We start from the raw sequence: 25,102 nt of genomic DNA, 5'->3' as shown, positions 1-25,102 counted from the left end.
GACTAATGGCTAGTGAAGTCACACAGGGATGGGTATCAAGAGTTCCAGTCCCAGTTCCAGTAAAATAATCCTGGTTGTTGTTTCTTCTCTTCTCTTCTCTTCTCTTCTCTTCTCTTCTCTTCTCTTCTCTTCTCTTCTCTCCTCTCCTCTCCTCTCCTCTCCTCTCTTCTCTCCTCTCCTCTCCTCTCCTCTCCTCTCCTCTCTTCTCTCCTCTCCTCTCCTCTCCTCTCCTCTCCCCTCCTCTCCTCTCCTCTCCCCTCCCCTCCCCTCCTCTCCTCTCCTCTCCTCTCCTCTCCTCTCCCCTCCCCTCCTCTCCTTTCCTCTCCTCTCCTCTCCTCTCCTCTGTCAGTGGCATTGGCAGCCAGGTCGGTCAGCATGTGGGGGAGGATGGCAATTTTAGCCAGCAGCAGCACCACCACAGCACACCACAGCACACCACACCACACCATCTGACCCATGGAGCCGTGCAGAGAGAGACAGAGGTGGATGCAGATGGGGGCTTTTAGTTATGTAAACACTTCTCAGAGGCAGAGCTGCAGAGAAAATACACAACGAGGCAGAGAGAGAGAGAGAGGCAGAAAGAAAGATGAGAGTGAGAGAAAAATGAACTCAAATCCACATCATTTTAAGTTCTTTCCTTAGTCAGTGAGCATTTGACTGACAGAATTGTATTTATGGTATTAAAAAGTACATTTTATTATAGAGCATCTGATGCATTTTCTTGACTTTTTTTTAACACAATGCTTTAGTGCAGAGGTGCTCAAATGTGCAAGGGTTGTCTGTTAATAACAAAGTTTTAAAATGAACAACAAAAAGTCTCACATTCAGCATGGGTCCAGGATGGCATAATCCAATCCTGCACGTCTGATTCTCCTCTCAGCCTGTCAGTGTGTATCTGTCTGTCTGCTGTCAGTGACAGTGTGTAACTGTGTATCTATGTCTGTCTGTCTGTCTGTCTGTCTGTCTGTCTGCTGTCCGTTAGCTTTGACCTTCTCAATGTATTTCAACAACACAGCCTGCTCTCTCTCTCTCTCTCTGTCTCCATGTCTGGTTTCATTACACTCATGATAAGATAGAACTACAGGCTGGCTGACCGCTGACCCAGGCGTCCCACACAGGATGTATACCTCTGTATCTGAGCTGAAGCATGAAACTGTGACAATAGAAGAATACATTTCTGTAGATAACACTCACTGTAACTTGATGCTATTGGTCTATCTATGTCATGGGGAGGAAATCACAACATAGTCAACACTCCATGTTGGAAGAAGAAACATGTAGTGGTCCTAAAAATATCACTGGCTTCTTCTGTTCACGAGCTAAAAGAACATGAAATCGTGAGTTGTTCTCCAACTAATAAACTAAACATAATATTTTGAGGATAAACACGATTAGACTAATGCATTTAGAGGGGTTACCAAATGATTTTGGCTTACATCCAGCTGCTGATCATATCAAATCGTCATTATAAATTAAAATGATAGCCATATGTTTCCCCTCCAACAAAAACTATCATTATTCATCTTCCTGTCATATTTCTATATGGAAATGCTGCATTACACACAAGCCTATAATCAAAATACATGATTTCTTAGCTCATAGCTGAATGAAAGTATCTTTTTATAGCCTATTTGGTAAAAATCATGAAAAAAAAATAGGCTACACTTGACTTGAGCTTATAAGATTCAATCAACTTGATGAATTCAACATTTTATTTTAGTTGATTATTGATTCATTGCCAAAGAAAATTAATAATAGGGGGAGGACTGGAGGGGAGATCTACAGACACGCGCGCACTCACACAAGCTGTGATTTCAGAAGGAGACGGTGTCGGTGTGTGAAGTCAAAAAAAAAATTGTCTGCACAAAATGCACAAATCAAAATAGTGCGCGTCCCCGCGTCCCCTGCCTTTTCCTCACAGCGCGTTTCTTTTCTGTCGATATTCCCCAACGCAGTTTACGCTGCTTTCTTTCATCCAGGCCTATGTGCTGCACACGCTAAACGCAAATTGCGTTGCCGTCAGTGGCGAGGCTTTTTCAGCTGGTTAGCTAAACATCTAGTGAAAAAGAGATGAGCAGGAAAATGAGACGAAGAAAACTGAGAACTATCTATTCAAAGCTGGGAGTTTAGTGACACAAAGAAAAACCATTTAGGTGGGTGAACTGTTTTCGCACTTAGCACACATTCTGTTTTGCCGAATGATGTTTATGAATGACTGGCTGTGTGGGCAGAAATTCAACGTTAGCCAACATGAGCTAGTTAGCGAGCTGGCTAGTGTGTTAGCTTCTAATAGGCTACATCAACTACGACCAGAGAGGCTAGCTAGCTAGCATAGATTAATGCGGTTCACTATCAACACTGCCTTTTTAACACAGCGTTGTATGCTCAGAGGACGCTGACTACTTGACTAACATTACACCACCATTTTCCTTTTCTTATGTAAACTTCAAAATTGTTTGGATGAAGCTAACGTTGTCAAGCTTAGGCTGAGGCCAAACACTCTCAACCAACAAACTACTGTGGCCTAAGCCTAACTTCCTGCGTTTGCACACTCGATTGGTGCGCTTAACATAATTATTTAAACTCCAAAAAAACAGACTGGTGGACTAACGCTAATGGTCGTTTGAAACTATAGCACAATAGCGGGCGAGTAAGTTTGTACGTTATACAGTGACTGCTCCCCGAATGTTGAAATTCTGCGATCGTATTTACGTTAGCCATCGTTAGCTTCTTTAGCCATTCAGCTCATCACACACACACACATACAGCTCCTTATCAGTTCCAACCCGAGCCAACGGTAACATCAGTTTGTTAATAGCAGGTTCAACAATGTTGAATGTGGTCTCTGAGACAGGTGTTAAAAGATGGTTAGGTTGTAGGCTAATATTCATATTGCAATGAGAATTGGTAAAGCCAACGGTGGACTGTGGGTGTGAGCTGAAGCAAGGCCATGTTGATAGCTAACGTTACAGTATGTATATTGTATTATACTGTAGTAGCTAGTATAGTATTGTATTGCATCCCGTTAACAGCTAATAGGGTTCCATCCCTACTGGGACACAATACTGAAAATTGATGCACTCATTACACATTGAGATGCTCTGGAAATGCCCTATGCAACAATAGATACACATTTCACAATTCACCCTAACAAGAGGAAATGCCACCCCTCCTGAAATCACACATTGTGTATCAAGATTTTTCAAAGACTTGGTAGACTGGTGTGGCTGGAAATAATTGATGGTATTATATCGACAACCCCATTACACTGATCAAGTGTGGTTTGTCTGGAAATTTGATATAGCAGTGGTTGTCATTGAGAAGAGGGTGTAGCATCACTGTTCAACGACACGGACGAGTAGAGTTTGAAAAGCGCTCTTATTATTTGTGAGGTTTAACCTGGTATTTATCTGTGTTGTTGGGATAAAAAATGTGGATCTTTGTTGCAGGGTGAGAAGCTAATATTTCCTCAATTTGAGCAGAACAAGTTGAGGACACCTGGTGTAGGGCACAGACATGATACTTGCGGATTGAACGGCAGCCTATTGTTTTCAGTTGTTCTTTCAGGAAATGTACAGAGGAAGCGTTTATTGGTAAGCTTTGGTTTCATATTTTCCTCCTCAGCTGGCTGAGGGGGCTGGTTTTGCTGTCGGTTGTGCGGTGAAGAGAAGAGGCTTCGCACGCATAGTAGTAATGTATGGCAAAACCAAAAGTGAACAACTGTTTTCAGGCTGTTGTGAAAACACATTAGGGAAATAGCACGTGGACCATACGAAGACTGAAAACGAGGTGCGCAAATACTGAAATAACATGTAACTTGTATGGATGATCTTTGCATTTTAATTTTAATTTTATTTATTTTATTTTTTGATGTTGAAAGAACATGGAGCATAATTTTTTAATTTCTTCGACTTTTAAAAGTAATCACACTTGTGATCTCAGAGTTGGGTTAAAATCTAGGCTACATTGTCATGTTTGTTATGTCAAAGTTGACCTGAATTGTGCCTTAAAAAAACTTGCAGCACACCTGTCATTTGCATTTTACAGTCTATATTCTGTTTACATGAAAAATACATTTTATTATCTATTAAAGACACACACACACACACACACACACACACACACACACACACACACACAAAAAGGCCTATATGTTATCTAGGGGTACTATAGATTGGCTGCCTATATTTGTAAGCTGATTTTCATTCTTCATTATTAGATTGGTAGTTTCTAAATTGTCCAATCCAGGGAACTGATCCTGTGAGTCAAATTCCTCAGCTCAGGTTTATACCCTGTGGCACTCTGGGTAGTGTAGTAGTGGATACGGTGGGGTCTGTGGCACTCTGGGTAGTGTAGTGCAGTGGTTCTCAAATAGGGGTCCAGGGACCCCCAGGGGTCCTTAAGGGGGTTCCAGGGGGTCCCCAGCCAAGAGGGGGTTAATTTATTTTCGCTATAATTCCATTCATAAGTAACACAATGACTATTTTGGTCATCGGTTTTATACACTTTCTGTAATAAAACATCTAAAAGCATCAATCTTATTATCATACAGGGGACCGTGGGACAAAATCCTATCAAATGGGGGTCCGTGGTCTAATTTTTGTCAGTTTAGGGGTCCCTCATGTGGAAAAAATTGAGAACCTCTGGTGTAGTGGATACTGTGAGGTCAGTTTGGGTGTATTATTAAACTACTACACATTTACTGCACAGCTACTTGGTGTCAGAAATTCTGATTCAGAATTGTGAGGCTCAAAAATAAATATTATAAAAAAAAAAAAAGAATTGTGAGGGGATCATTTATGATGACAAAAGTTTTGGACAGGAACATTGCTGACGAGGGCTCTGTGTTCTGAAAGTTTGGATACAGTATTAACAGTCATATTTTCAATACTTTGCACACAAGAAAGCATTACAGGTTTTTGCCTCTAAATGAAAATGTAAAAAAAAGTCCTCATTTTGACAAATGAGGACAAAGGTCAATTGACCATCTTTTGTGAAAATGATCTCTAGTGTAATATAGTATTTAGGGATGCACCGATTGTGATTTTCTTTGCCGGTTCCGATTTCTGAATAGTCTGACTTGCCAATTCCAATTTTCTTTCTAAGAACAATAATTGACAGATTACACAAACATTTTTGTAACTTTGCTTTAATAGAAAATTAAGATTCATGTAACATTTCTTATCATTTCCATGAGGTAGGACCATCTCACTCAAACACATCTCAAAATAAAAGTGTTCCAGGTTACTGGACAGAGCTGTTATTTTTGTGTGCAAATACAATGAATATGAAAATAAATAAATTCCAGTATATCCCATTATCCCACAGCTATCATGCATTTTACCTTTCAAAAGAAAAAAACAGGTGCAACAGAACATCAAAATGTTATCCATGGACAAGGAGTTTATAGCCTGGCTCAGAACCTTAGAAGCCACGCCCACTCCACAGTTGTGGATTTAGCTGTTCTTGAGTAGAAGACGAAACTAGTTTCCGAGTTTGACGATTCGGTCTGAATATCAGAGTTTACACACACAGTCCAACATTTCGTATGCGGTTTTTTAAATCCGCCATCCGGAAAAAAAATTGTCACGCGCAGAAAACCTTGAACACTGAGTCCAATGCGTTTTATTATTATGTTCTCCTGTATACCGGACACAGGGCTCCATCAATGTTCGCATTCACCTCACCAAGCCGGCTGTGGTGCGCAGTGGCCGGGTGCTGCAGCACCACTCCCCAGGGAGAGGGAGGGAGTTGAGCGAGCCGCTCAGACGGGACTCCAGCCGAGCGAGACTCGGCCAGCTGTTCCTCCGCGGCTTATTTTCGACTTGCATGTGTGACAAACTGCAAGCTTTGAGTTTTCTTCACTGACGGTGAAACATTTCCACACTGAGGAGGACATGCTGGCGTGTGTGTGGTGGCTGCCCATCTGTCTCGCTGCTTTGCGGTGGGCGCACGTCAAGCTATTGTTTTCCGGTCTCTGCTAGCACTATGGGCGTTTACTATGGCCGAACAAACTTGAGTAATGTCACACAGCGGTTTGGATCTCACCTGCAATTACCACTCGTCGCCAATAGGTGTCACCCAAGAGAACAAAACGGAAATCTTCCATATTATTACATTACATTACATTACGTCATTTGGCAGACGCTTTTATCCAAAGCGACTTACAATAACACACTTTTTGTCAGCAATAGAGCAATCAACTATGGAGCACAGTCTATGACAGCTACAACTTCTGAAGGAACAGTGGTACAAGTTTAGGTTAGTGGTACAAGTTTAGGTTATTTTTTTTTTATTTTTTTTAGAAAGAGAACGAAGTTAGATCAAGAAGGGCCCAGATGGAGCCTGAAAAGGTGTGTCTTTAGTCTTTTCCGAAAGATCGGCAGTGATTCGGCCGTCCTGACCGAAGGTGGAAGCTCGTTCCACCATTGAGGTGCCAGGGACGAGAAGAGACGAGATCGGGATGAGCGACTTTTGAGCCCCCGTAGCGAAGGAGGGGCGAGGCGACCTTAGCGATATTATCACTTTAATCTAGCATAACATAGGCTCTATAAGACTGGCAGCCAGACATGTGCCCCCCCTGACCCCCCGCCCCCCCCCCCCCTCATACCCATTCCCTAATAACAGCATTGATTTGACTGTGTGGTCCTCAACCTGACACGGCGCTCTAGGGGAGTAACAAAACAATCTTTGGCCCACCACCAGAGGGCATCGATTCGATCTGACGTCAGTCACCACACGGATGCATTCAGGTTTTGTTGTGCACTGTTCAAACATATTAGGAATCCATATTGCTGTGTAGGTCAGTGTCACTATCAGCCCTTTCTTTTTACATGGCATCATTGGTATCAGCTGCAGAGGACCAGTTTGGAGCATCTCTACTAGCGCTGCACAATTACGGTCAAAATGATAATCACGATTATTTTGATCAATATTGAGATCCCGATCGTTGAACATGATTATTCTTTGACTTTGGGAACATCGTGCATTATTGCGGCGAGGGAAAGGGCCCGGGGTGCGCTGGATTTGCAACGCAAGACAAAACAAGTGCAACATTAGCCAAATGCGGGAGGATTTATCTCGGATTTCCTTGTTTTCATGATTGTGGCCAAGCCAAAATCTTGATCGCGATTCGCGATGAATATTCGATTAATTGTGTAGCCTTGAATTTCTAGTTACACGGTACCGTATATTGGTTTTGATGAGAGCACAAAGCTGCTACGTTATTATTAGTAGACCTGTATTGTATTTCTTTTCTAGTAAAGATAATACAACCGTATAAAATTGGGTCGTTCTGATAAACGTCAATGAGTTTACAGACACGTTGCCCTGCTTCTTTGGGGCTTAGGGGTCACATTAGTTCGGTTAATGACATCAGAGCAGACCTTGTTGTGGTTAACTTACTAGTCATATTCAACATTGGTCGTTATCTCAGATGTTTACTCTGTTCAGTACTCAGAGCCCCGCCCCCTCCCTCCATGTCATTGTCATGAAGAAAGTGGTGGTCTTGCGCCTCTCTTGGGCGGTGGACTGTTATTCTGAAGCTGACTGATGTCTCTGCAGAGTGAAATGTGGACAATGCCAGGAACAACCTGCGCTCAGTGGTGTAGTCTACCTTTTTTCAGAGGGTATACTGTGACTCTGACCCCCCCCCCCCCCCCTGGTCGGGGGGGGGGGCGTGGTTTCGGCCGGAAGTGGGCGGAGTTTCGACCCATTTTTTGTTGTTGTTCCTCCCCAAATTTACAGAATAGCTTCAGCCATCAGCTTCATCTTGCTTCTTCGGTCGCTATTCTGTCTCCTGAAAATTTGTTTGCGGACGGGGAGAAAGCCCTACGTGATAGCCACCCGTCAATCTCTCTCTCTCTCTCTCTCTCTCTCTCTCTCTCTCTGCTCAACACTGTAACACCATTTTATTTTGAAATTCAGTTGACTTTGCCATTTGCCATATTGTCGCGTTTTTCTTTCCTGGCTTGACAGAAAAAGTCTGCCTTCACGCGCCTAGTCGGCTTGAAAATAGAACTCACGTAAAAATCGGCGCAGCTCAGGCGAGGCGTGGGTACACGGAAGGTTCACGTTGAGGCGCCCTGTGTACACAGCCTCATTGACTAAAAAGGACGCCTATTTAAAAGAGTGGGTAAAGGCAAGGCTTGGGTGCTGTGTGTGAACGTAGGGTACAGGGTGAATTTTATGAATGGAAATTGAAAACGATACGTATCATAGCGCATTTCCCACTGCGCATACGCAAATCTGAGTCATTTCGCAGTGTGAATACTGCGTATACCTGCGTAGCACGTAGACAACACCCCTGCCTGCGCTTAACGTACATCAGCGTGGAAAGATAACTGTATTTCACACACCAAGGCTGTGCGATCCTTTCCCACAAAAAGAAAATAGTTCCTATAAACGCAGGAGGGAGGAGAGAGAGACAAGTTCACCGAGTAGCTGGGCTATTTTGTGAAAACCCCCATTGACTGTTGTCGTACCTTTGCTGATATCGTACCTTTGTGTATACTGTATAGCAGTGATACTCAACTTGCGGCCCGCCCGTGATGGAATTGCAAAAAACAAACAAAAACGTTTTATTTTTTTATTTTTTTTATACAGTGCATCTGAACGCAACATGCAAGATACCTGCTGAACAAGTGTCCAAATGTCCATGTCATTCTGGCCAATACTCCACTTCTGTTATAGCATTTCAGTCTGGATTATGGAATATCTTTCAATAATCTATGATTTAGCTGCTAAATTGTCAAATACCGCCGTCTGCTCGCTACCCAGGCACTTATGTATGTACTTAACCTAACTAACCTAACCTAACTATCCGGTGTGCGCAACATTGTCAGACTAAACTCCGGCTGACACCCCAAAAACCTACAATCCGCTACAGAAAAATGTATATTGTTTTGTTTATTAACTGGCCCCTGGCCTTCTATCATTTCACGAAAGTGGCCCCCCCCGGGCAAAGCAAGTTGAGTATCCCTGCTGTATAGCCTATATCCTATAGCCTATATGTGGCTTACTGTACAATGGCTTGACTTGCCATAGTGACGGTAATTCATTGAAACAGGCTAGTAAGAGTAAATAAGAGCATATTTATTAGATTTTTTCATTGAGTGCAAAGTTTTGCACTTCAGATTCATTCATACCAATGGCGAAATTTCTGCACTTTGGCCACGGACGCCCGACCAAGCCGGAGGTAACGTGGGGGCGTGAACCTGCGACCCTCGTGTTGGTGGTAGGCGGGGAATCTACCGCTACACTACCCTGACTCCCCACACTCGCCAACTCGTTGTCCACAAAAAGATGTGCTGCATGAAACCAGCGCTGATCAAAGCTGGAAGGGAGAAACACTGCAGTTGACACAAATGTGCACATTGTCATCATCTACTACGCTGTCATAGCATTGTGATAGCAGGAAGTGAAAAGGGATGTGAGGAGAGGTGAGAGGAAGACACATATGAGATGAAAGAGGAAAGAAAAGGGGGAAATGGAGAGGAGAGCAGGGCAGGAGGAAGGGAGGAGTGTTATTATTAGAAGAGGGAATCAGAAACAGCAGAACACTTCCTGTGCTGCTGGAGCAGGCAGATATGCCCTGGATTACTGCTGGAGAGACACAGCGCTGACAGTTGACTGCTGGTTTGAATTGTAGAATGGAAGTATCTCCGCTGTCAAAGTGTTCCTGTACAAATCAGTGGTGTTAGTAGGGCTGCTGTACCAAGCGTCTTTTGCTTTTTGCTTCCATTGAGCTTTTTGAATGTCTGCTGTCATATTTTATGACATCATCATAAATAGAGAGATACAAGCCTGAAGCCCCTAACAATCTTCAATTGGAATAAATTGATTCATCTGATTAAATATTAGTATTTTGTCTTTAATTAAATAAACTTTTTTCTTCAACATTTTATTTTCCAGTTTTAGAACACAAAGAACAAACTCAGACACGGGGGGGGGGGAGCTGCTACAAGCTGCTTGAGGTGCTTATGTGCTTGTAAGGGATGATGTGCATGGGATCCCACGCAAGGGGTCCGTCCATGAGATATCAGCCGCGCAAGTCACCCGCCGTCGCCCATAACCTCGTCACCGTAGGCCAGAAACGGCTCCCAGATCGTTGGAAATCTTTAGAGTGAGTCGGTCGTCAGGAACCCCAGTCTCTCCATCTCTATAACTGAAACCCATGCCCGTCAACCACAGCTGCCTGGAAAGAAGGTGGAGAGGGGGACTTCCATTCCTTCAGAATGAGTCTCTCGGTGACGGTCATGCCCTGTGTCAGAGGCTGTTGCACAGCCGTAGGGAGGAGCAGGGCGAGTTCCGCCTCCGGCTGAAGGGTTATTTTGTAGGCCTTAGAGGACCAATCAAATGATGAGATAAACTTTCTTTAATGAATAATAATTTGTCAGTTTCGTCAACATAAATACATGTAGGCTAATCCAATAAAGGCATAAAATAATGATGAAATAATAATGGCGCCCTTAGGCTTATAGCAACATCATGCTATGACAGAAATGGCAATAAACAAAATTTTCTCTGTCTCTTTTTAGATGTAGTTAGATTTTCAAAATCAAGGAAGCCAACATGTTCTGAATCTTCAGATTGTATTATACTCTTCTATTGACAACTCCTTCTCACTCTTAGACCCCCAAAATCCATTGCAGCCTTTCTGGCAATGCAGGGGTAATATTTTCAGTTGATTTTTCCCATTCATTTTTGCAAGTGACAGTGATGCAATATGAAAAATGATGTGCACTGATTTGACCTATACATAATTCCATTGTTTTCCCCCCGTTTACTTTTGTTGTTGTTAATTAATTGTGCAGCTGTAGCCCAACAGTCAAGATCAATCTATCCCAGAGCAGTAATTGATGCCTCTGAGGCTTGTTTCCTGACTGTGGCCTCAGTCGTATACAGTGCAGTCTGCTGTATTAATAGGGCAGAGATTCAGGGTCACACAACAGATTTATCATTTTTATTGTTGGGATGAAAGGATTTAAACAACAAAAACACACTAAGCAAGAAGAAAGGGGATTTACTGTCTGAATTTGTGACATGCATAAGTCATTTTAAAAGGCAGCTCAGCTGTTATGAAACCGATTTAATCAGCTAATCTCATTCATTCTGTCTGTCTGTCTCTTCCAGATGGTACATTGGAGCCTCCGTACACAGCAATCCTTGAACCAGTGGCCAAAGCTTGAGCTGGTGTTCAGGAGGACCGAGCAGCTGTGTTCAGTGAACCAGTGAAGCCAGGGGATCAACATTTAGACGAGCACACACTGTTCAAACAGCCGGCTGCTGTGTCTGTTTTACCTGTTATATCGGACTGACAGACACGCCCACAAGCACACACACACACACACACACTCACCTGTCAATATAAGTGAAACGACAGCTATACCTGGAGAACCGAGCTTTTTAAGTCCTTATTTTATAAATATATATGTATTAACAGCCTCCGTTGGGGTTGGGAGCCCGACAATTAAGGTTCTTCCAAGCCCGGCGCTGTCCAATTAACTAATAATAACAGCTACAGTGAAGACGTGCCTGGCTGTTGCCCTAACGGCAGGCCAATGTAATGGTGGACTGGTCAGCCCGAGTATGAAGCTAGCTTAGCTTCCCAGCTATATGTAGCATGTTAGCGTGTGGCTAGCCAGCTACAGATGGTGACTGGTCAAGTCATTATCCTCCTCCCCTCCATCGCTAGCCCTGGCCCCTATAGGGGGGTATAAACCAGCTGTTAGTGGTTCCCCCTTCCCCAACCATTCATTCATTCATCCATTCATTCATCTTTCCATTCATTTATTTTATTCATCCATCCATCCTCCCATCAAGCGATCGCAAGGCACGCAGTTGTTATTCCATATCTAAGTTAAGTTAACTTAAGTGCAGGTAGGGCCCAGACTCTTTCTCGATAGCCCTTATCACTTTTCTCAGCCCCTGTCCTGGTCTCCAAAGTCTAACTCAAGTCCAGCTCAACCTAGCACCTCAGCCCCTGTCCTGGTCTCCCAAGTCTACGTCAAGTCCAGCTCAACCTAGCACCTCAGCCCCTGTCCTGGTCTCCCAAGTCTACGTCAAGTCCAGCTCAACCTAGCACCTCAGCCCCTGTCCTGGTCTCCCAAGTCTACGTCAAGTCCAGCTCAACCTAGCACCTCAGCCCCTGTCCTGGTCTCCCAACTCTACGTCAAGTCCAGCTCAACCTAGCACAACCTAGCACCTCAGCCCCTGTCCTGGTCTCCCAAGTCTACGTCAAGTCCAGCTCAACCTAGCACCTCAGGCCCTGTCCTCGTCTCCCAAGTCTAACTCAAGTCCAGATCGAGCTAGCTCAACCTAGCCCCTGAAAGCCAGGCCGGCGGGCAGCTGTTTTGGTGGTTGAGTGTGGGTTGCATGGAATCGGCTTAACCGTGGAGAGGCCAGGCTACCACAAACTGATGGACTTTGACAAGCGAGGAGCAGGGGGAGGGGGAGGGGGAGGAGGAGGAGGAGGTGGTGGTGGAGGTGGAGGTGGGGGTGGAGGTGGAGGTGGGGGGAAAGGGGAGGCAGAGGAGGGGAAGAGGATGTCTGCGAAGACGGGGGGTCGTTCGGGGCACAGCGGCCGGAGTGCCGGCTCCAACTCCGGGGTGCTGATGGTTGGACCGAACTTCCGGGTTGGAAAGAAGATTGGCTGCGGGAACTTTGGAGAGCTGCGACTTGGCAAGAACCTTTACACCAACGAATACGTGGCCATCAAACTGGTAAAACTCCTCTCTCCTTATCTTTTGTTTATAGCATTGTATTGTTGTCCTCTGCGTTTGAATTATTGCAAAGTCTGCTTTTTCTTAGCTCTTGCTTATTCACCTTATGTAGAAGAAACAGTCTGGCTTGAGAGCAGGTAAAACAGCCGGTGTTTTGAGCAGGAAGTCGTAACACAAACGGGCCTACATAAGGTGAATAGGACTGCAACAATAACAACAACAGATTGCAACTGTCCGGTTCTTCAACCGTTATTTGGGATTTGATTTTGTCGATCTTATCACCCCCGGCTTTTTCTCATCCAATCACATGCTGGGATTTGATCTGCTTCCTTCCCAGGAACCAATCAAGTCTCGGGCGCCGCAGCTTCACCTGGAGTATCGCTTCTACAAACAGCTGGGCAGTTCAGGTGAGCACCATCGTCTCTGAACCTCAGAGTATGAGGCTCAGTCAGGCTTCATGGTTGCAAACAAAAGTTGGTGGACCAACTTTTTAGAAGCCTATTTTTAAACAAGACGGGAGTCCGCCGCCCATGGCTAAAAATAGCTATCTCACTAATATAATATAAGGTGGCCGGGGGGTTCCACGGCGCATAATTGCTGCTGCTAAAACAATCAACCTTCTCCCAAAGTCAACTTCCTGTCTCAGAGGATGTTGCCGCTTGTTGCTCTCCCTCTACATGTTCATTTGTTCTCACTTACTTTGTCTTTACTGAAGAGGATAAACAGGTTAGAAGTGATTTTCAGAGTTCCCACAAGTCCCTTCTAATCCCTGAAAGTTTGTGAATTTGAGAAATAAAAATCAAGACATGAAAAGTTTTTGAAAATAGACCGGGGTCATTGCAAGTGCTTGAATTTATGTAGAAGGCAAGAGACCACATAGTCGGCCATCACTGTAACACGGCACCGTTGAGAAGTGTAGTCGAGCCTTTCTCTCTTTTTAATAGGCCTTTTTTACAGCAGCCACTTTGTGTCTAAAAGACTGGAAGTGGAAAGTCAACAATTAACGATCAATTATCGATTATCAATAGCATCATAATAATTATATATATATATATATATATATATATATATTACTCTGGTAATAACGTTGTGCGCTCTCAGTTGGTCTGGCTGTGGCGATGTCGCTGACTGTAGTAAGAGAATATCACTATCAGACAACAGTAGCGCTGTGACTAACCATGCAGCCAAACAAACATGTAAGTTAACGTTAGGTTAGGCTACTGTACTCACATTTTGAAAGTAGGACTCAGCTCACCGTCCGCAGCTTCCAGGCTTATAAACTCGTGACAAAAACCTCCTCACCTGTCCTGATGGTCGACTTCCATCCAACGGCTCTCAGTCCGACTTGCGGACAGCTATCATTTGCCACGATGTGTGTGAATTGATTCAGGTGGGCGTCTATGCTGAGTCTTAGCATCCTGCTAAGGGCTAGCTACTAGCTGAGTCCATGCCCCCAGCCATGCTGACTGCTGCTACTTCATTACACCATAAACAAATTAAACGAGTTGAATTCACCCGGAACATGCGGCGTAACGCCACTCACACTTTGTTGAAAAGTAGGAAAAAAGTATAAAAAGCTTCATGCCCATATGCGCCCTCAAACAGGTCCGCAGACCGCTGGGTGCGCTTGTTTGTGTCCCCGGCGCATGCCGGTGTGAATTCCCCATGTTAAAAACAGTGTTGTTTGGCACGAAGGCCAGAAAACCAGAGACTAAGGCCTTGGCCACACTGATCCGTGGTGTCTGTCCGTGTGCGTTCATTTCTCTGTTCACTTCCATTCATTTTCAATGACAGCTGTCCGACTGTCCGTGGAGCACTCAGAAGCGTAGTACCCAGAAAATGTGCATACGTTTTGATGGACAGAAAGTTGAAGAGGGATGAACTTTTTCTGGACGGACGTATCGGATGGTCGGATAGTCACTGTCCGTTTAGCCAATCAGAGTCGAGGTCTCGAGAGGAGGCGTTCCGAGATTTGTTTCAACTTTTCAAAGAAGATGGCGGCCGACGCGGTGAAAGACGTTTTAAGGGATTCCCCAGCAAAATGAGTAAAATTGTGTGATTTCACTAGGATTTCAGTGACTAGAAGTTAGTCCAAGGGGAGAATGTAGTGCATATACTTCTCTCCAGTTATCTGCACATGATCTACATTATATTATACTCGCGCTGTTCATGTCATTTGCATCGAGTCACATTTCCAAGGAGCTGCACGCAGGCTGCGCAGGCAGGCTCGCCGCCCGCGGAGCAGTGAGGGGTTTGAAGTAGACTCAGTTCTCATCGGACAGACATCTGTCCGTTCAATAATTCTGTCCATTTTCTGACGGATCAGTGTGGCCAAGGCCTAATATGAAGCTACACCTCACGCTAGTCGGCTGTGCAATGGAGAGGGGAGAGGAGGAAAGAATTCCACCCAAACCTAGTCCGCAAATTTTTTATAATAATTTGATAAACATTCCACATGATCGAATTGATTCCTTAATGATCGATTTTCGATTATTGATGCCCATCCCTACCTTCCACCATCTGCCATTGCCAGAAACTCTGAAAGCTTTACCTCTGTTTGCTCTGAAAGAATAGTGGCTTCTTCCTGTTCTGTGGTGTAAAACCATCTCTCGCTCGCTCTCTCTCCCACCACCCTTCCCCTCTCTCTCTCTCTCTCTCTCTCTCTCTATCCAGAGGGTGTACCCCAGGTGTTTTACTTTGGACCATGCGGGAAATACAACGCCATGGTTCTGGAGCTGCTGGGACCGAGCCTAGAAGACCTTTTTGACCTCTGTGACAGGACGTTTTCTCTGAAGACTGTACTTATGATAGCCATACAACTGGTAAGACCCACAGACTCGCACACATCAGTCACAGTGTCTGCTGGTTCAATGTCCGTCATCACCATTGTTGGACTGCCTTTTGCAGGGGGCGGCTTTGGGGGGCGGCTTTAGCTCAGGAGGTAGAGCGGGTCGGCCAATGACGCAAGGGTTGGCGGTTCGATCCCCGCTCCCTCCCAGCTGCTGTCGTTGTGTCCTTGGGCGAAGACACTTAACCCTCCTTGCCTCGTATGATTGGTATGAATGTAGACATGAATGATGGTGGTCGGAGGGGCCGTTGAGCGCCGGTGTGTGGCTGCCACGCTTTCGAACCACCGGTACGAATGGTGTGAACGAATAATGATTCTGTGAAGCGCTTTGAGCACTTGGAAAGGCGCTATATAAATCCAATCATTATTATTATTATTATTTATTATTGCCACGATTAGAGACTGTGTCATGCTAAACCATCACGACTAAATCACACAGTGATGCCCTGAGAAGATCCTACACGCAGCACGTTTCAATTGGAACATTTCCTGACCTTGTTTACGACATTTTGTTGTTGTTTCCACAAAACCCTGATGTGTTGAGACATTGAAATTGTTGTTAATTCATTGTTTCCTCCCCTCCACACTCCCTTAGATAACTCGTATGGAGTTTGTCCACACCCGCAGTCTGATCTATCGAGATGTGAAGCCCGAGAACTTCCTGGTGGGCCGACCCGGCTCCAAACGCCAGCACACCATCCATATCATAGACTTTGGCCTGGCTAAGGAGTACATAGACCCCGAGACCAAGAAACACATCCCATACAGAGAACACAAGAGTCTGACTGGAACCGCTAGATATATGAGCATTAATACACATCTGGGGAAAGGTGAGATGTTGCTTCAATGCTACATACATACATTCATACATACATACAGTACATATATACATACATACATACATACATATATACATCAGGGCTGTGAATCTTCACTGGCCTCACGATTCGATTCGATTACGATTCAGAGGGCTACGATTCGATTCGATTACGATTATCGATGCATCTCGATGCATCTTAAATCGATGCATCACTTTTTTCCTCCAATACATGATTTATTTTTTCTCACTTTCTTTTTTCTCACTGTGTGGCTACTTTTAAAATAAAAGTGCATTTGGAATTGCATTGTATTATGATCCATAATTAAAATAAACAACTGCATGTACTTCCATTATATTTTATTTTATTTATTTTTTATTTTTTAATAATCGATGGACATTTGTGAATCGATGCAGAATCGTGCACGTCCGCATCGCGATGCATCTTATAATCGATTATTTTTGACGCCTCTAATATACATACATACATACATTCACTAGGGCTGCACGATTCTGGATAAAATGAGAATCTCAATTTTCTTGCTTAGAATCGAGATCACGGTTCTTAAGCAAAACCATTTTAATACCTGTACATTTTAACGCATTCCTTTTGCTTGATACAGACAAAAACAAAAAAACAAAAAATGTATTAGAATGGCTGTAATGGGACTATCTAAATGGGCTTCACACGGAGTCAAACACAATGTCTAAACTAAATTCCAATTAAATGTAAATTTAATTCACTTCTCCATATCTCCAGCTGGTTTATCCTGCCATCCATCCATATTCTGCGCACACTGACTGCACAGTGCAGCAGTAAGTAGGCTATTTGGAAATGTAACTACCTGGCTTCAAGTTCCTGAATCTTTTTTTCTGGTTGCTGATCGGTTTCAAGCCATTGTTTTATGTGTATGAAACTGGGCTGGGCAGATACGTCGTTATCACATGGTCACGGTCGCGCGTTGAAAACAAAAACAAATCAACAAACAAAACTGACCCGTGCAGCAGTTAATGAGCCATAAACCAAGTTAAATGACATTAACGTTAGTGGCTCTCTCTCTCCAGTGCTGGCACAGCGGCCAAATAAAATGTGGAAATAGGTGTGGCTTACTGAAACTACGTTAGTGGGAGTAGGCAGTTTAATTGATAACCGTGTGGCGATGCATTGAACTGAGCTCGACACACGCGCTGTCGTCCTGTCAAAGATATGCGCGTGTTTTTTTCCATCGTGGTGAAATGCAGGAGCGCTTGATGTGATACAAGGGATGTCCCTAATGATTTGAACATGCAGCAGAATCGCTGTCATTCAGGAATGAGATCGCATAGAGGTATGAATTCGAGATCGCAATTTTATTACGATTAATCGTGCAGCCCTAACACACACACACACACACACACACACACACACACACACACACACACCGACAGACTCGCCATTCTACCCAACAGCCCGCCCAAAAGTCAAAGCTCTCTCTCTGAGATCTCTGATAGCTAATTATTGTTTAAAAAAATGATGATACAGTACAATACCGGTAGCCTACCCTTACACCCAATGTACACCAGATGCGTTACGGCTGCGTTGCGGATCCGGTAAAACTGCCGGGTCGACTCTCGCCCATGTTAATAGATGGGCGATAAATGCGGTACGGAAAAGTTACGCACCTATTCTATTTTTGTCGGATCCTGCATGTGTCCAGATTACATGAGTGTGGGTCTGTTCGCAGCATCTGTTCCGGAGCCGATGGACATTAGCCCTTAAAGTGATACCAATACCAATTAGAGTAGTTTTCCCCCCTCTGCCCTGCTGCACCTCAGGCTGCTGCAATGCTGTAGCTAATGGTGGTCCTAATAAACTTACAACCTCTCTGTCACACATTGAGGCTGTTTACATGCGTCTTGGCAGAAATAGCCTGCAATTAATTAGAAATCAGCGCATCTTCAGCAGCCCTACTGGATACTATACAAATCCTATAGGAAACACTATAGAACGGCTGGTCATGACTTTACGGTGGTGAGAGAGAGAGAAAATAGTGGCTGAGCAAATCAACTTGCACCAATGCGACCGCGTGAAATCTTTACTCGCACACTTTAAAAAAAAATGGTTGCATGTGAGAGCTCCTTTTTCATACATCTCAAACCAATACATGCAGGTGTAACCTGCGTTGTGTTGACAGCACTGGCAGCGACCCATGTTAGGGGCTTGCCCAGTGGTGGAGCGGGATTCGATCCACCGACCTTCCGCTTCCAAACCACTATGCCAGGAGAGCTAAGCTCCCTTAGCGGAGCTGGTTAACCTTTATACTGGGGAGCCCAGTTTAACCACTCTCGCAGTCATTCGTTACACATGGACGTTACAGATGAACAAAATGTGCTTCCATCCACAACTGCCCTTAGTTGCCCTCGGCTTTCCCTTAGTCAATGAAACTCCTGCTAAATGAGCTCCAACAATCAGCCTGAGATCTCCGTCTGTTAAAGATGCAATTTGTAGCATTTTGAAGCATGGATATATCATGGATAAGTGATGTGATACATTGCACACCATGCGTCACCACACAGTCTTTACAGTGTTGTTTATCCTCTCCGTCATTTCAGAGCAAAGCCGGCGCGACGACCTGGAAGCTCTAGGCCACATGTTCATGTACTTCCTGCGAGGCAGCCTCCCCTGGCAAGGACTCAAGGTGAGGAGACATCCAACCATTCATCCTCCATCTGTCCATTCATTACTCCCTCCTTTTTCCTGCTTTAATGCATGTATCTATCCCTCTGTGTCTGTTCATTTAGCTGTGCATCCATCTAGCATGTTTCTCCTTGGCATTGAGCTGAGTGTTGTCTAACTGGTTGTGGATGAATGACTTAATGATTTAACTCCTTCCTGTCTCATCAGGCCGACACTCTGAAAGAGCGTTATCAGAAGATCGGAGACACTAAGAGAGACACGCCGATAGAGGTCCTCTGTGAGAGCTTCCCAGGTCTGTAAAGATGCACACATCTACAAGACATACTAAAGAAAACATTGCATTATGTCTGTTATATTCAGACATTACAAAATAATCATAAGCTATCTCAAACCTGGGTGAATAGAGCATGTCCAAACTAACACCCAATTGTACACCAGATGCGTTAGGGCTGCGTTGCGGATCCGGTAAAACTGCCGGATCAGACTCTCGCCCATGTTAACAAATGGGCGTTACATGCGGGACGGAAAAATTACACACCTGTTCTATTTTTGTCGGATCCTGCATACGTCCTTTATCAGATTTATCACATATCAAGATTGATCAGATTTGACAGATAACATGAGTGTGGGTCTGTTCGCAGCCGTACCGCATCTGTTCCGGAGCCGGTGGACATTAGCCCCAAAAGTTGTTGTGATTACAGTGATTAACTGGACGCACAAATACTGTCATCAAAATATGAAATGCATAAGGCAACGTATTCCAAAGTGTTACTGCATACATCAGCAAAGCTAGAGCAACATTTTGGCAAAATATCTTGGAAGGCTTGGAAGACCTGCTCCATTTTGTTTCATGCTCGTTCAACCACTTGGCTAACTAGCATGTATGCTATAGGGGTGGGAATCACCAGATGCCCACGATACGATACTAAAACGATACTTGAGTCACGATATGATAGTATTGCCATATCGCCAATATTGCGATATATTGAATATTGCGATATATAGACCTTATTCGATTGACATCACTCACGTACTGGCACGCCCACACTGCCGCCATGTTGTTGACATAGCGCAGCCGCTTTAAGTGACAGCCTATGTAAGAGCAGAGTTTATAGGAAGCTAGCCGCCGTTAGCGTTACCTGTATCGTTCCAATTGTGTTCGGATGGTGACCTGCGTTACACACGGCTGTAGTAATGACAGCAATAAAGTCCCCGTGGTTTGTTTCTATCTCTACCGTCCACAGACGTGAAGGGAGCGAGACGGAGGATACGTCAGCAGCACAGGAGATGTGTGGATAGTTAGGAAGACAGGTGAAACTTTCTGACAGCTCCTCACAGCAAAGTCTGTTCACCTCGTTTTTTCTTTTGTTTATTATTACAGGCATTAACGGCAGCATACAAACAACAACTCTGGGGTTTTTATTGCTGTCATCACTATCGCTATTTTGTAATGGAACAGAAACGACAATAAGGCCGTTACTATAGTTGTCAGCCGCAGCACGGTATGTCAACAATATCGTGCTGTCCGCGGTTAGCGAATAAGGTCTATTGAATATTGCGATATTTCGATATATTGTCACTCCTAACTCGTTTTCCTACCTTTTCCTTGACCTCACCAGAAGTAAAACATGCAGTGTTTTTTTGTTTTGTTTTGTTTTTGCCCCACACGTAGGCTACATTATTAAGCTTCTCTGGACTCAATACGCCACTGCAGGCGTGGACTGCACCATCGGGCGCTTCGGGCAGATGCCCGGTGGCCTGGCATGGCATTGCCTGCAAAAAAATTAAAAAATCAAAAAAATATCGCGATACTATGGTGTATCGATTTCCCCCCACCCCTAGTATGCTACACTAGCCCCGTTTACATGGATTGTTTTCCTCAATCTGATTGAAATCAGTCGGATTATACGAATCTGATTTGATCTGTATACATGAACACTAAATAAAGCGATCCACGTTCAATCCGCGTATACATGGCCCCAGCTGAAACCGATTACAGACATGCGCAAATGGTCTCTCCCACTACCTGCAGAGAAGAAGAGGTGCACTTCCGTCTACCACTTTTCCTGTTTACCTCTGGAAAAATGGATCTAGTGCTGCACGATTTGGGGGAAAGGTGCGATTAGCGATTATGGTGGACAATATTGCGATTTGCAACTGTGATTGTGATATAATAAACAAATGGTATCTAGGGATGTGCCGGCATGAGTTTTTGACGGTATGATAACCTTGGACAAAAATACCACGCTTTCACGTATCACAGAATAAAATACATGAAATATATTACAATTTAAAATATATTAAAAATAAATAAATAAAACAATTTGAAATACAATTATCTTTAAAAAAAAAAACATTTTGAGACATTTGCCTGTCCCAAACATGTAAAAAAGAAACACTAGAAAAATAGAAACTGCACTGTGTTACAGCACATAGAAGATGGCTCAGACTGCAAAGTTAGTTACATGTCTGTCAAGTAATACAATAATACATCTCGTTTATTGTTTTTGTAGTGACAGCTGGCCTTAAACGCCACACTCACGTGACGCTTCTTGAGAGAGATACGAGGTAACGTGCATCTGCAGACTTTGAGGGACCATGAAGGCATCATGTGACAGACTAGTTAGCGTTAGAAGCCTGGAGGTGCTGCTGCAAGCAGCTGTGACAGTGTTTTCTCTGCTATCAACCTTGTTAATCTCGCTTTATTCTTCATCACAGCGGATCTTCTGCACTAGGGAGCGCATGTGCATAATGAATAATCCACTCTATCAACCGAATCCACTCTATTCAGCCGTTTATATGCGGCATCTAGCTGATTATCAATCGGCGTAGACTACCTCTTTCAATACGATCGAAAATGTAAAACGATCCGGGTGAATCGGGTCGGCTAAGGTGTTTATATGAGACATTTTGAATCCGACTGACCTATCGATCCGATTATAGACGGTTTTCACTAGGGATGCACCGATTGCGATTTTGTTGGCCGATTCCGATTTCCGATTTTTGAATAGTCTGACTTGCCGATACCGATTTTTGCCGATTCCGATTTTTTTTCTAAGAACAATAATTGGCGGGTTATTTTTTTACTTTTTTTTTTTTTACTTTGCTTTAATAGAAAATTAACATTCATGTCACATTTCTTATCATTTGCATGAGGTAGGACATCTCACTCAAAAACATCTCAAAATAAAAGTGTTCCAGGTTACTGGACAGAGCTTTTCTTTTTTGTGTAAATACAATGAATATAAAACAATTAATTCCAGTATATCCCACAGCTATCATGCATTTACTTTTCCAAAAGAAAAAGGTGCAACAGAACAGGGGCTTCAGATGGAAAGTAGCCTATGGCTAAATCTGTTACAAAGCATATCTTCCCCTATGGGGTTTAATGTTTTTTTTTGTATATGTCCCTGCCAAATAAACTAAAATAAATAAACGTCAAAATGTTATCCATGGACAATGAGTTTATAGCCTATAGCTCTGGAGCCCAGAGACCTTCGAAGCCATGCCCACTCTACAGTTTGGCTGTTATTGAGTAGCCTAGATGAGGAAATGAGTTTGAGTTGACTCAGTTTGAATATCGTAGTTTACACACAGAGTGGCGGATGTGTTTTATTATTATGTTCGTCGTTCTATTCGCAATACGAAACAAAAGTCCTCTCCTGGCTGTATGCACGTTACAACGTGAGTGACAGATAGCAGCAGCAGCAGGCAGCGGTGATGTGGACGCTGGTCTGGGAAGAGGGGACGGTGAGAGAGTGACAGTCAGAGAGAGAGCGTTTGCAGTGGGGTGTGCCCATGGCACTGACTGACTGTTGCGTGTGCCGAGAGACAGAGGAGGAAGGGGAAGCGAGCCGCTCAGACTGGACGTGGACTCCAACCTACCCTGCCCCTCCGCGGCTCCACACTGACGAAGACATGCTGTGACATGTGTGTAGTGGCAGCTTTTGTTTTGGCTGCAACTCATCCGTCTCGGTCTCGCTGCTTTCGTGTGCGCACACGTCACTTGAAAATCGGCTCACAGAATCGGCATTTTAGAGTGACCGGCGCAGATCACCGATCGAGGCCGATCACGTGAAAATCGGCCATTTCCGGTCACGTGCCGATCGATCGGTGCATCCCTAGTTTTCACCAGAGCGCAACCCCACAGCACTTCCTTTTTCTCAGCATTCGACAAACTGCAGAAATATTCACTCGACATCGTTACTTTTGTTTTTGCCGCTCAGCTGTATAGACGGTTTTCGCAGAATGGTCAGTCCTGCACTTGAATGTTTTTTTTCTTTTATGTCCATAGCAAACACTGCAACAGGAAGTGAGCGGGGGTTCAATTTAGAATGTTTTTGTTGTCAAGTTAAAACCGTCTAGTAGGATTTTTGGACCCATGTAAACGGGGCTACTGTGTATATAATATCCTCAGTGCCTGTTGTCATACTATTGTTGACCTTGAAGAAGGCCGGAGGGCAGAAAGGTCATCCATTAAAAGATATGCAGTGTGTGACATTTCTTTCTCACAGTGTGTTCCTCTAACAACCATATAACCCTTGCGTGATATGTGTGTCTCTGTGTATGAATCTGAATGTATGTGTGTGTTTGTGTGTTTGTGTGTGTGTGTTTCTGTGCCTGTGTGTGCGAAACAGAAGAAATGGCCACCTACCTGCGATACGTGCGTCGCCTGGACTTCTTCGAGAAGCCGGACTACGACTACTTGAGGAAACTCTTCACAGACCTCTTCGACAGGAGCGGCTACATCTTCGACTACCAGTACGACTGGACCGGGAAGCCACTGGTGAGTGCAGTACGCGTCCTAAAACAAATCTAACCCGACCCGCTTGAGACGCGGACCGAGCTAAACCCCCCCCCCCCCCCCCCGCCGTTTTCACATAGAACACTCAGCCTACCTGCTGCAGGCTCCCATATCATAGTGTTTATCCACAACGTCATCATGAATTAGAAATCAACCCCAGATTAAGGGAACATCTAGTATCCAACTGTGACCTACCTCCTCCACTTTCTCCTCCTAACCCATTCTGACCTCACTTCCTGTGTGTTCAGCCCACCCCCATCGGCCCAGTGGCCAGCGAGACTCCGCTTCAGACCAGCAGCCGAGAGAAAGCGCCGCAGCAGACCAAAAACCAGGTACACACACATTACACACTCTCACTCACTACACACACATTACACACACTCACTCACTACACACTCTCACTCACTACACACACATTACACACTCATACTCACTACACACTCATACTCACTACTACACACACATTACACACACTCACTCACTCCACACACATTACACACTAGGGGTGTCACGGTACACAAAAGTCACGGTTCGGTACGTACCTCGGTTTTGGGGTCACGGTTCGGTACGAATACGGCACGGTACGAAAATGGGGAAAAAAAGCAACAAATCCCAAATTCTGTTTTTTTCCCTTTGAATATGTCTGAATTCTGCTTTTTACGCTATTTTTACCATCAGAAATAGTGTCTAATATGTGGGAATGAATAAATGTCCACTATTTAATAAGATCTAGGCAATCCACACAAAAAGGTTTTACTCTAGAGCAGTGATTTTCAAAGTGTGGGGTGCGCCTCCCTCTCAGATGTCTGTATTCCAGCTGTTTGACAGGGCAAAGGCATTTCCCCCCACTTTAAATCTTTATTGTACACAAGTTTGTAAACAGAGCGCATGTGTGGAGTAGCCTAATACTCCCACCAACCCCTCCCCCTGTTGTATTTGTTTTATGTAGCATTTGCGTTTGATGTAAGCACTAATTTGGAATCCTATCTAAAAGCGGCCACTAGGCGGCAGTGTTTCTTTAGTCAACGTCAAAATACCTACATGTTCAGAAGAAGAATAAAACGGCAGAAGAAGAAAAACTTCTAACCCCTGTTGAAAGATACCCCCACTGTCTGACAGACAACGGGGTGGGTTTCACTTTCCCAGTAAGTACGGGAAAGAACCCTGTCAGCGCCTTAACGTTATTGGATGTGAGTTTTGTTTAGCATAATATGATTACGTTCGGTCATCTAAT

The 25,102-nt window shown here is 44.2% G+C and overlaps 1 protein-coding gene across 4 annotated transcripts in view; it reads left to right on the top strand.

The window, feature by feature from the left end:
• The first annotated feature begins 2,059 nt into the window (after window positions 1-2,059).
• Window positions 2,060-25,102, top strand: part of LOC310792060 (casein kinase I-like) — a 39,161-nt gene continuing 16,118 nt past the window's right edge. For 2 of the 4 annotated variants that reach the window (XM_083653757.1, XM_083653760.1), the window contains exons 1-9: window positions 2,060-2,153; window positions 11,134-12,722; window positions 13,060-13,129; window positions 15,396-15,544; window positions 16,166-16,400; window positions 18,980-19,065; window positions 19,272-19,356; window positions 23,702-23,850; window positions 24,117-24,200. In XM_083653757.1, coding sequence (XP_083509883.1) covers window positions 12,420-12,722; window positions 13,060-13,129; window positions 15,396-15,544; window positions 16,166-16,400; window positions 18,980-19,065; window positions 19,272-19,356; window positions 23,702-23,850; window positions 24,117-24,200 — 1,161 coding nt within the window. In that variant the 5' untranslated portion in view covers window positions 2,060-2,153; window positions 11,134-12,419. Of the gene's footprint in view, window positions 2,154-3,652; window positions 3,790-11,133; window positions 12,723-13,059; window positions 13,130-15,395; window positions 15,545-16,165; window positions 16,401-18,979; window positions 19,066-19,271; window positions 19,357-23,701; window positions 23,851-24,116; window positions 24,201-25,102 lie in introns of those variants that run through there. The other 2 variants (XM_083653758.1, XM_083653759.1) reach the window with 2 other exon arrangements.

The sequence above is a fragment of the Poromitra crassiceps genome, assembly GCF_964638095.1.
Source record: "Poromitra crassiceps genome assembly, chromosome: 17".
NCBI lineage: Eukaryota > Metazoa > Chordata > Actinopteri > Beryciformes > Melamphaidae > Poromitra > Poromitra crassiceps.
The sequence above is the reverse complement of the archived record's forward strand: the minus strand, read 5'-3'. Positions and strand labels throughout refer to the sequence as shown.